The following is a 12,822-nucleotide window of genomic DNA, read 5'->3' as shown; positions in this document are numbered from 1 at the left end:
TTCTAAGCAAAGGAAAGTTTGGAGTTTCTGGCAGTTTCAAAAGCAGCCGCAAACCCACCTGAAACAGCAGCTTGTAAGAGTACATTCATTGTTCATGTTCAGTCTGCATCATATCTGCCTTGAGTACAGAGCTGAGAAATGCAGGTATACAAGACGACTTCATGCTAGCATTTCAACTACGAAAGAAAAAACAGTTGCACAGTGCTAAATCTTAGCGTTGAAGTAGTGATTGCATTTGTATCACACATGGACGTGTTCTTTACATTTCTTTCCGGTGTGCAACTGGAAACTGCTGAAACCTGTACAAGTGTCAGAGGTGAGCTACCAGCAAGTTGCATGTGCAGGTACACACAGGGTTAGGGCAAGTTCAATTGTTTAATTGGGAGAAATAGCCTCACCTACACTTGTGATCTTTGCTTAACATTCCCATGGAAACTAAACTGATTACAAGAAAGAATAAGGGGAAAACTGTTCATGTTTTTGGTTTTCTGCATTGTTTTCACAAGGGAAAATGATGATATTGAGTCCTCACCTGGAACCTGATGGTTCTGTCAGGTAGGTAAGAACAAGAAAAGGAAGGACTATGAAACCAAGCACCTTGCACTGGGGTTTTTAGAAAGTTTCTCAGTATCACAACTTTGAAGCCTGCATGATAATACAAATACTAATTCCTGTGGTGTCCTTGATTTAAGAAAAATGCGCAGATCACGATTCCGTTTCATTAATTACTTCAGTTCAATCTGCAATTCTGGATTTATTTCCAAACCGTGCACAAAAAACAATTCAGAGCCAAGAGGGTACATCAAAGATGAGAAAAACTGGTTTGTATCTATTGCACATTCTGGTATATAAAGGAAAATTCAATAGCTTCTTTCAGTTTGCATTTTTTTTCTGTAAGTATCTGTGGAGCCTGTAAGAAGGGGCATTAAGAGCACAATCTTAACAGCACTATGAACTAAAGATAGCCAATTAAGATATCAAACTCAGATTTCAGTACAGCATTAACCACACAGCCTTAAGTAATATTCCCATGCTGTAGACTTATGAGATGAACACATTCACAACCTTTCGAAATAATTAAACATGTTCCCTTCTACCTTAGGCCAAGTTGTGTTGTTGTTAAATACAGCAATAAGACAACTGTAGAGAGAGCTCCATAATGCACTTGCATTAAGACAAGCTTTATCCCTGCAGTACTTCTATCAGCATGTCAATTTTAATGAGGTCAAATCCCCTGCTTTCTCTTGGTCAATTCGTTGCTGGGATGCTGGTTATGTTGCAAAGACAAAAGATTTTAATTTTTTTTTTTTTTAACTGTGTTGCAAGTGCAAAACATCAAAAAAAAAAAAAAAAAGCTGCATGAAATACAATTGTGCTTGAACTAATAAAATGAACTGGTGAACGGAAATAAACATTAAGGTATTCCTAGTTTCACTGCTCTGCAGCAAGAGGAGCACTGTGACCTCATGACTTCAGTTTCCATTTGTGGGCATAAGCAGGAGTGGGAAAGTATGAATACCCAGGGAAAAACAATTCATTCCCTTTAAAAAAAATATCTCTAATGCCATGCTCGATTCTCGATGAATTGACAACTTGCCAGTTAGAAAGACTAGAAAATTTCCATCTTTGACCAAGATGAACAGTCCTCATAATGAAACAGATGAAGTGATATGTATCATAGTTAGTTCTTCAGATGCTCTCTGAAGATCTCAAAAGATAAACACACAAGAGAGGGAGATCAGGAAGCATCCTGAATTGTGTAGCTGCTGATCTTGCGCCTCAGGAAACTGCAGGAACGAGGGGAAACTATATAAAACCTTAAAAAGGAGAAAGATGAACTGGATGTGAAAGATAAAGCCCAAAAGGGAAAGGACGGCAATAACAAGAGATACAACACATTAGAAGCGTCAGGAAGAAGAATCCAATCCTGTTCTTCAGTCTTCAATTTGTAGGCCCAAAAACAAAAGGAACAATTCCCCCAGTACAGACTCACCTACTCAGAGCCATCCTTTAGGAACAGTAAACATCATCTGGAAGGAAAATGTCCTTTCCTTTGTCAGGCAATGATTTTAGTTTTAGTAGACCAATCTAAAATCTTTATCCACAACGTTATCTGACAACAGATCCATTACCACTGTTTCCAACACTTATAAGCACATGATGATCTTTGATAATTGCTGAACAGGAAATCAAAACACGTCAAACAGCTTGCAATTTCCTCAAGTGAGTTTCAGATCATCTGCAAAGCAAAACAAACAGACTTCTCTAAGAAAATTACCTGCATGGTTCCCTGTTGTCAGGAAAGGAGAAGCTTGGCATCACACAGGCCAACCTGACACAAAGTGTTTTCCAGAGGGAGAATGGAAAATTGTGCGGTCAAGAAAAACTTTAGAAACTAATTACAAGTTCAGATATTACAATTAAATTCTTTATTAAGAAAATTGGGAAGGAAGACTGGCAGATGATATCCTTTAACCTCTCCCTTTAAGTTTTTTTTCAACTTCAAAGAACGTTTCACAGTCTAGACAGAAGCTCACCTATGCCTTTACTCACAGCATTTTCAAAATTCATGCAGTTCTTTAAAGTGTGCACTTAACCAAGTGAAATACTTTGTTAAAGAAAGATGTTTAACACATCAATCCCAGCAGCCTGGAACTTGCCAGAAGCCTAGTAATATCTGTCATCTTCTGTGTACTCTAACGAGAAGGGGAAAAAAAAAGCCAAAAGATGAACAAAAAAAGCATTTGAAGCTTCCAAGGCATGCGTACCAATAAAGCTGTCCTAAGAACAAATTCTGAGGATCTTGTGGTTTGTAAAGCCTTGCAGATATCAGACTTTCAGACTTTCAGTTCTTTAAAATTCAATTGCTGAGACATTCTGAAGTTTTTATACTGCTTAATCCTGAGCTACTTGTACTGCCTGTAGCAGCGGGCCTAGGGGTTCATGTTTCCAAAAATGCTGTGTTTTAACAAGAAAGGTTTTAATTATTCTAAGTGTTCTGACAATCTTTTTTTTTCCTTGCAACTCTGGAAGGCATCATCAGAATCTTACCATGTCGCTTTCATCCCGGATAACAAATATCCAAAATGTATGAAAAACAGCACGTGGACAGAAGAGGTAATTTGTGCTGAAAAGCCCAATGAAGTACAAAGAGCAACAAGCATTCTGAAAAGATGATAGACGTCATAAGAAATTCAAAACTAATATATAATTGCTAAGAAAAAATTCATTTCTGCTCTTCAGTAAACAGGTATTAAATGGGATTACTGTTAAGTAATTGCAACACATTAAGATCTGTTGCACACTGTGTGTTCACACAACACCCAGAGGCTGAATTTTACTGCAGAAGAGAATGCATATTTGATAATAGTTGTAGAATTTAAAATGAAAATTAAAACTCAGCTTACTGTCTCAGCTAACAGGAAATTCTTATTTTCTTTATTGAAATTTTGTATTGTTACATTTATACCATCCAAAACATTTTGTCATCAGACAGCATACATAACAAATGAAGACCTTCCTCCACAAAGATTGTCCAAAAGGTTTTGGGTAGTCTGCATAACTAGCAACCACCATGCAATAGTGCTGCTGTCTGCTCCTCTGTCCATTTAAGAGTCACACAAAATCTAAAAGGCTTAAAAGAACATCTCTGATGATTGCCATTCTTGCAAAACTAAAACAAAACATGCACTATATGGTCAAGGAATGCTCTGGTTCCAACCCAGAGCCAGAAACACACGAACTGGTACATCTGCTAGAGGGACCACTATATAAATGACAGCAATCAAGCCTGTTTGGGCTCATTTTTGATCTTTCAGTTGTGATTAGGACAAAACTATTCTTTCCCAACAGTTTAAGAATTCATTCATAAAAATACAGGTTTTAACATGCGTGTATAGAAATTTGCCAAGAGTTTCTGTTTTAACACCAATTAAAGAGCAGAAGAAAGTGCAGAACATTATTTTTAACTTTCCATAAATAGCAAAACTCCTCACCAAACCAAAGAACCACTGCCTATCCCAAGAAGTGTTTTTTGTGCCAAAACACTTCCTGGCTACAGTAATTTTGGTGAACAAATTATAGCTCCTGTAAGATGAACATTTCTGGAAGTACATTACAAAAAACACAGCTTTACATGGATTTGGGTAGATTTTACAGGGGAAAAAGATAATGATCAGTGAAGTAAAAATCACAATGTGTTACACACAAGGAGTCCTAACAATGTTTCTATGGTGCAGAAAATTTAAACACAGTTCCCCATGGACATCTTGACCTCTCGTAAGGTAGGTAAACATTACTTCTCTTTTCTACACTATGCCCTCACCCATAGGAAAAGCCTGGGAAACATTTCTGCCATCACAGCACATTTAAAATACACACAAGACCTTTTGTTTTCATGTGACAAAAAAGAGTCCTAGTAACCTTAAGATGTGCTTGTTGAGACACTGGCTGCAACAAACACCACTCTAACATCTGCAAACATAACCAGAAGCACTACAGAATTAGAATTATGGAAGGCATCAGGTTGAAGAATGTTATATTTTGACGTTCTATATGTTACCTTTTTAGCGCCTCATACCTCCTTTCTTTCTTGGTCTGTGAGCACTAGCAAAGTGATCAACTATTCCTGCAGTTAGAAACTATACTTTAAACATCCTTTGCTCTGGCCTATTCAGAACAGCATAGAAACATATTTCCTAATAAATAAAAGAGAACCATACCATCAGGCAACAAAGAAATAAACTAAATCTAACATACTGATACTTGATCAAATGGAGACCGTATCTCCTCCAACACTGCTTCTTGCCTTGCATTTCTGTCCCATAGGAATTTAAAGATTGAAATGAACATTTTTCACGACACAGTAAGAGTAAAATCTGGATTTATTTTCTGTACAACACAAACCTTAAAATTACACATTTGTAAAACGTTGCCAGCAAATTTCAGCTGATTTCTGTTGGTATCTTTTCCCAAGCGATTACTGTGGTTACCATTCTTCCAATGGAGCTAGAAGAGGCAGATGAAATCACTCTACTCTGTAGAAGCTTATAGTTATACAGTATAATTAACAAAATATCAAGATTATAAAAAAGAAACACAGAAAATAAAAACAAAGTGAAAACTATAGGATCTTGATGGAAAAAGAAATCAAGAATTTTTGGGGTACCAGCTAAAACCATGAATGCAGTATTACAGGTGTGGCCCACACCATACTGGAAACAAAAGTCCAAATTTACCTTATCAGAGATCAAGAAAAGATGCCTACTTAATAGGTTGGTGAAGACATCTCTCCTGGATGCAGTAAACCCACTGCACCCACTGGAGTGACTCTCTCCACCACGACTCTTGTTTTCTCTGCTGACCCAGAAGAGTATCATACCCACTTTATTACATTATATTTTGAGCTCTACAACTGTCCATCTCTCAACTAGCCTAGGATGCTAAATGGACTCCTTGCAGGTTTGCATCTTCACCATCAGGATGGAAGAGGGCTCTGACTCACTTTTTTTTTTTTTTTTTTTTTTACCTTAGGGTTTATTTACTTACCCAAGACAAGTCAAACATCAGGAAGAATGATAACATGAGATTTAATGGTGTCTGGCAGCTAAAGCATTGTTTCAAATACATGGACTCATACTACTTGAGGAAAGCGCACGTTTGACTCTTCCCACATCAAGGCATCATTCAACTACGTCAAAGATCATGTTAAAAAGGACAGATGCAGATCTCCTATTGACACAGTAGCAGAAGCACAAAGCCAAAACTTTTGGGCGAAGAAAAGTGAAAGGATACAAAGAGTAAAACAATGGCTGGCCGTGCTGCCCCTTTCCTCCACAAGTTTCCTCTGCTGCTCCACTGGCCAGCTCAGCTCTCACTAATTGCGTCTTTGGTGCTCCACTCCCTCCGCCTACCAAGTTTCCCAGACTTCCCAAAGCCACCTGCAGCAACAACAAGGGAGCCGTGGGATTTCTGACAGCGTGAGCCTCCCTACAATCACTTATTTTTGGATAAGAATCTTTCCTGCTACACAGAAGTGATAGGAAGAAAAATAGATATTTTCCACCTTCTTTGCAGCTGGCAGAAGATGAAAATAAGTCATCTGAAAATATAAAGGAAGACTTGGAACTTATAATAGTGGTCTGGTGGAAAGAAGCCATAAAGATGAATTCTCTGAAGCAAATGACACATAGAAGAATACAGATTGCTACTAAAGCTCTAAAATAAAATTAAACCTGAAGGGTTTTTTTGATGCTGATCACGGCATAGCTAAGTAAGATCAAGAAAGCACATTTCTAGGAACTGACCAGAGCACCAGACTGCTGGAAGCTCCTTGCAACAAACTGGGAAACGTTTTAAGAAGTGCATGAAAACAAATAACATGGAAGCTGCCTGGGATGGGAGACAACCTCATTGCTTTCTTGAAGCCTTTAATTCAGACATGCTTAATTCCTACACATTCCCATTCAAATAATTTTGAACTGCTCATTTCTGCCTTAAAAAAGAGTACCCAAAATGTCATTTCAAAGAATTCCAATTCCAAGTTAAACACTTTGGCACACAAAAAGTTCAGTAACAAAAAAAATATAGCTCCCATGGGACTACATTATTTCTAGAACCTACTGCTTCAAGTTTACAATCTAAAGAGATTCCACACAGAGCTGTACCATCTGTATACTTCACAAACAGTATCTTAACATGTGTATATTTATTCACACAGAACTCCATAAATTAGCCTAAATTCAAAGAAAAACTGCAAACAAAAAAATCAGAAGATATATTCCTAAAGAAAGCAATGATTGACAAGTTATTTTATTTCCAGCTCCATGTTAAAGCTTTTAATGAAGAACTATGGAAATTCCACAAAATATAATCACGTTAAGTACAGCAGAACTTTGTAACAGCTGCACTGTACAAGTTCAGAACAACGTAGGAGTGGGGAGAGCAAAAAGTTCAGCAATGCACTTCGTTCCTGGCTCAGATGAGTTGGAATAGCTAATTCTCCAGTGCTAACTTCTGGAGCCTGATTAGTTTCACAGATGACTATCTACTCATGCAGGAGTCATCTAATATGGTTTCTCACACTATGCTAGAGAGGTAATGGTCAGAAGTCTACTTTTTGAAATAACACTAAACTTGTTTGATATTTTTATTAAAAAGCATTTTTACTCCAATATTACTAACACTGTTTCATTCTGTTATCCTATTGATTTTCATAGATCAAACACGAAAATGCTACACAACCATACATTAACCCAGCACAATTTGCTTTTCTGCCTATGTGGAAGAGCTCATCAAAAAAGTAATTATAACCTCAAACCCATAAACTACTGCGGAAAAGCAGAATCACTGCTCAGCTCTGAAGTCACAGTGTGGCAGGTATTACAGAAAAGCAATGCAGAGTGAAGTATACTTTTAGTTTATGTCTGGTTACCCTATTTTCTGTAACTTGCTCTGAGGCATTTTAAAAAGAAGTACATTCTAATTTATGGAAGTAACCAACTGACATTTATCTGCTTCAGTGAAACGGAGCACAGATCACATCTCCTCACATCTTGATCCAATGTGTGCAACAAGCAACATCCACTTACTCCCCTCCTCAGTTGCCTCCAGATTCAAAACTGGTACGCACCTTCAGCAAATCATGGATCTCCTTATGGTGACAAAAAGGTCAGATTTTGCTTGTAATGCCCCTGAAGGAGTTAAGAAGTCTTACAAAGCCTTATGAAATGTTTTATAAGTCTACAAATACAAATTCTCATTATGCCATTCCTTCTCAATGGCCACAATTTTTTCCATCCTAGCCACCGATTCTCCAGTTTGTTTTTATCTTGCTCTTACTGAAACACAACTGGATGTGAGGAATGCATGTTATCTACCAAGAAGTTGCTGTCTTGCATAATCTTTGTTCCTACATGTCTAAATACGGACACATTACACACACGGAACTCCAGACTTTGAAAAACAAAAACGAACAGAACCAATACTCCCAAGCTCTTTCTGACCTACACATAGCACTTCTCAGGTTCTGTCTTTAACTTAACCTTACTTACATTTATTTTGATCAGGTAGCAGAGATCCCTGCTTCGCTTTAATAGACAAATCTATTTTAATCTTCTACTAATCTCCAGTATAGTGACATATTCCAATCACAGGTCCTCAAAAGTCCACACACTCACCTCAGTCTTTTTCAATTTATTTGCTGGGAAAAAAATTTCCCTTTCCTCTGCAGAACTGCAAGTAAAGGATCTGGTTTTACAGAACTGCAATTTCAATATGATTTCAGGCAGTTTAGTGCAGATACTCATCAATGTGACATGCTAACTGGCCTGCTAATCCTCCTCATCTACTTTTTTCCTGTCATTTTAAAAGCACTTCTCATATTCAGTGTTAAATGTGCCTGAATCACCTTCTACATCAAAAATGAAATCACCACATATCACTGCTCACTTGCTGTTTCTGAGACTTCAAGGAAAGCAGGAGGCATACAGAGAATCAAGACACACATTCTTTCTGCAGGATTTACCATTAAATATGTTCCTTAACTGCTACCCACCTTGCATCTTACTGATGATGTTATAGGTTTGTATAACTGCCAGTTAAATATGCTTTTATTTCAGTAAGGGAGGAGAAGCCCTGATCTTGCCAAATCAGAATCCCAAAAAAAGCAGGATCTGCTTCTAAACATCAAAAATAGTCTAATAAACATTAAGTGGTGTCATTTTAAATGACTCAAAGATTTAAACTAGCCTTCATATCTGGAGCTAAGATGTTAGCTTATGTCAAAAATACAAAACCAAACAGCTGCCTTTCATGTGACTGATTAAACAACTTTTGTCTCTGGTATTACTAATGGAAAGAGTAAATGGGCTGCAATATAATGTACAATAATTCAGTTACATACTAGTAAACATTTCATAGACATCAGAGCCCTAAAGTTTCAGTTCATGCTGAATGATTTTATAGACAAATAAATATGAGCTTAAATGCCAAATAAACATGCACTGCTAACAGGGTACCCTGGGACTATTTGGTGAGCCACTACACACAGTGGCCCATGGCTATTGCCATAGAGGTACACATAAGCACAAAACATGAAGTCAAAAGTTTTCCACTAAGGTACAAGTCTCTTGCATTCACTTTTGCAGAGTAAGTGGGATAAATTCAGAAAACTGATTAGTGAACTCAAGACCATCTCATATTAGGAAGGATTTCCAAGCAAGCTTCCCCAGGATTGTTTGCTATAAAAACAAATCACATTCTATGAAATACTTCTTGAGATTAGCAAAACAGTTTCTAGAAGCAAATACTTCAAAACCAACTGTGAGCAGACTTCCTATATTTTCAGCACCTACCAAAAATATTTTGCTGTGTTCTCCACCTACAGTAAAATCTGAGACCTGTAAATACTAATAAAAAAACTAGGAATGTTTTATTTATATTAAGCCTGGAAAAAACAAGGAAATTACAATTTCCAGTTTGAAATGCAATACACTGTAACACGTAACATGCAACATTTAAGAAGAGTTTAGCCTCTTTATTAAATCTAACATGAGTGGGAAAATCTATCAATAGCAACGACAAGCATATCAACCAACTCAAATGTTGGTAAGCTGTATATACCATAGCTCCTCAGCAAGTTACAACAGCTTATCTTTACAGAAATAAAAAAAAACAACATTCATTTGCAATGTCCCAACATTTTTGCCCCCCCCCCCAAATAAGTGATTATATTTACAATGGACACTTTCAAAAGTTGAGCTCTGAAAAGGTACAAGAAGGGAAGAATCAGCCTTTACTAGCGAAAACCGGGCAATTTCAGTATTAAAATGGAACGTACATCCCAAGTTTTACTTTCAAGGGCTAAGCTGCAACTGCTAATGCAACTGCTAATACAACCAGGACTTCGCAGCCACGGCAACTGAATTTAATACAGTAGCAAGCACTATGCAATAAACTGTTCAGAACACCGGCCCATCTCACCTGCCTTAAGCATATGAACATGTTGCTACATTTTTAAGTGGTGTTTTTACTAAAATAAACTAAATGAGACTTTGGGAAGAGATATCAAGGAATGGCAAGCAGATGGAGAGCCTAGCTGACACATAACAATAGCTGGTGAAATATTACTCTTATTTTCTGTAATAAACACCAAGATCAAAACATTATGCAAGTTAAATTTCCTTGAAAGGTTCCCAGCAGGAGTTTTCCTTTTTGTTTGTGCAGTACGCGATTTCCTCTCACCCACAAAAAACATACCAAGAATGTGCATGTGCCACTAACACTAAGCAGCACTTCCTTAATCACTCATTTCCAACAATTTATGGATGATCAGTGGCAAAAAACGAGCAAAAATAATGAAAGCATGCAATGAAAGCTCATTGAGACAAACCTGTTTGGACTTCCTACTCATTTCTGTGTGTCTTTAAGATGAGGGTCTGATACAAATTAGCCACTGGGAAAAAAGTCATCTGGTCATAAAATACAGTACAGGGTCACTTTTATGTAAGTTTGCCAAAAGGGACATAAACCAGGACAATTTCAAACTGTGACACAGGATAGAAGTATATTAAAAAAATCTTTGTTCCTCCTCCATTGTGCTGTCATGTTGCTCAGCTTTATAGACATTCTGAGCACCAGCTCTGGCCTCTTCGCTTCCACCTGGTCTACCTAATTAATTAAGCAAGGAAGTTACCTCAAATTTTTGTACTATTTGGTTTTATTATCATGCACTACTTTGATGTTCCAGGAGTTAACCTCTTAATCCAAAGACTCTGTGTGTTGTGTTTCTGAACATTTTGGGATGTCTGGACAATTTGGATAATTGGTCAGGATGTTGCTGTCGCTCATGTTAAACTTTATGCCATGACTTCGAGTTCAAAGATCAGTATTAAGGTAAAATACTTCATAAAGCCTTTTTAGAACTCTGCACTCCTGATTACGCAATACCCAGTTATACCAGTTTCTCACGGTGGTAAATCGCACTTCTGCATTTTCTTACAAGGAAATTACTCCTAAACATCTTTATCTTTGTCATCTTCAAACAAATACAAATTTCAGTTGAAGTTACATCAAGAGAAAGCACATTTTAAGGTCAAGGAAGGTACAGCAATTATCTCTTCAAAAACCTTGCCTTCTTCACACAGCAGCATTCGTGTAACTCTCTGTGCAGCCTTATCGCACACGGAAACATCAGCACTGCAAACTACAGATGCTCAACTACAAATAAGTTTCTTCTTTTAGAACACTATAGAACAAGGTTAATTCTGACATAAACGAACACAGCTGACATTTTTTTGTTCCACAATTGTACTACAGAACATGAAGGCCCATGACAAAGAGCTGTCAGAGGATCTAAACACAAAATACAACTTGATGTAAAGACTCTACAAAGACAAAAAATTTATAAAGCCATGCAGTAGTGCAAGATATTGAAGGTACTTCAGACTATTCCAGTTAATAGCACTGGCTAAGGAAAATGTTACAATGACACAATGAACTCTGATTACTTCAATAGTCTTGAGAAGCCTAATTCACACCTGTTTACATGTAAATGTGTGCACAAATTCACACTGTAAAGTTTTGCACATCTCTGTAGATGTATACACACACACACACTACTCCAGATAATAACGGCATCTGTTATTAGATGGAAATAAACTATAGCAAGAAAGAGCACTTAAACTCTTTGAAAGTGCACTGTCAGCCCTCCCTTAGGCCCCAAATACCCTTTCTGAATTAAAATAGTGGTTTTAATTAAAAGCTAAGCAGAGAATCAGTTTGATTTTTCAGTACAGCGCTGCATCCGCCCATGGTGAGTGTCTAATTTCCGTATTTCTCTCCTCTGCATAATATGCAAGCGGTTGGTTGTTTTAAACTGTTGCCCTAGGGAAGTCAATGAGTCTGTAAGAGGGGCCATGTGCCACTTAGAAAGTATACTAGCGACCAAGAAAAAAGACATAGTAAATTGGAAGATGGTTAATCAAACCCATTCAGATTCATGAAACTTCAAATAGTTAAGGGGGCAATGCTTCCATAAAAGAGCATGGAAATAAAAATATACAGAGCTTGGAATACTAACCTCTGTGCTATCTGAAATATAGCTTGCAACATGTGACAACAAATAGATTAAAATTAACTTCTAGCATAATTCGTGATAAGCTGACAAAACTTAGGGATTCGGGCCCATATGTAATGAGAACAAACATTACTGTCACAATATAAGCTGAACAAAGAAATCCAATAGCAAAATAAAAAATCAGTCTATTTCAGAACTGAACCTCTTATTCGTTTTTCATTGCTTCTATTAAAATCCAACATGTAATTCTTACAAGGACATCTTCAAATTGATGGCTTAACTGTACACCTAAATCCCAGAGGACCTACTTACTCATTGTAACAAAGATTCATCATAACAAAGGCAATTCAATGATCCATTTAAAGTAAAGTCCATAAAAGCCTCCAGTGAAACAGTCCTTTCATCCAAATTAGATCTGAGCAGGTATCTAAAATCAACTGTTTTCCCCATACCACATATCCAACTCCCAACTGAAAGAATAAAGATTATATATTCTGCACCAAACCTCTTTATTCAACATCCTCACATCTACAGTAGCTCACTCTTCTCTGAAATGCTGCAATCTTTGCTACACGCATGAAATGCTCCTTTAAATGAAGACCACTGAAATCTGATTTTGTCAATTAACCGTAATAGCTTTCAGTGGAGCATTTGAGCATCTTTTTTTTAAACCTCTCTGGCCCATTAGTATAATGCAATGAATGACAAGACTTGCACAAGTATCAAGAAACTGGCTTAAAGTACCA

At 37.2% G+C, this 12,822-nt stretch overlaps 1 protein-coding gene across 2 annotated transcripts in view; it reads right to left on the bottom strand.

The window, feature by feature from the left end:
• LMBR1 (limb development membrane protein 1) overlaps window positions 1-12,822 on the bottom strand; it is a 62,833-nt gene that overhangs the window by 24,381 nt on the left and 25,630 nt on the right. The window contains exon 1 of one of the 2 annotated variants that reach the window (XM_042888216.1): window positions 59-146. The exons of the other annotated variant lie outside the window; for it this stretch is intronic. Within the exon in view, the coding sequence (XP_042744150.1) occupies window positions 59-85 (27 nt within the window). The 5' untranslated portion in view covers window positions 86-146. Of the gene's footprint in view, window positions 1-58; window positions 147-12,822 lie in introns of those variants that run through there. 2 annotated transcript variants of the gene reach the window in all.

Source organism: Lagopus leucura, unplaced genomic scaffold (assembly GCF_019238085.1).
Source record: "Lagopus leucura isolate 7727_CA_CO unplaced genomic scaffold, USGS_WTPT01 Super-Scaffold_100157, whole genome shotgun sequence".
Classification (NCBI taxonomy): Eukaryota; Metazoa; Chordata; class Aves; order Galliformes; family Phasianidae; genus Lagopus; species Lagopus leucura.
Note: the sequence above shows the minus strand (reverse complement) of the source record. Positions and strands in the feature narration are given on the sequence as shown.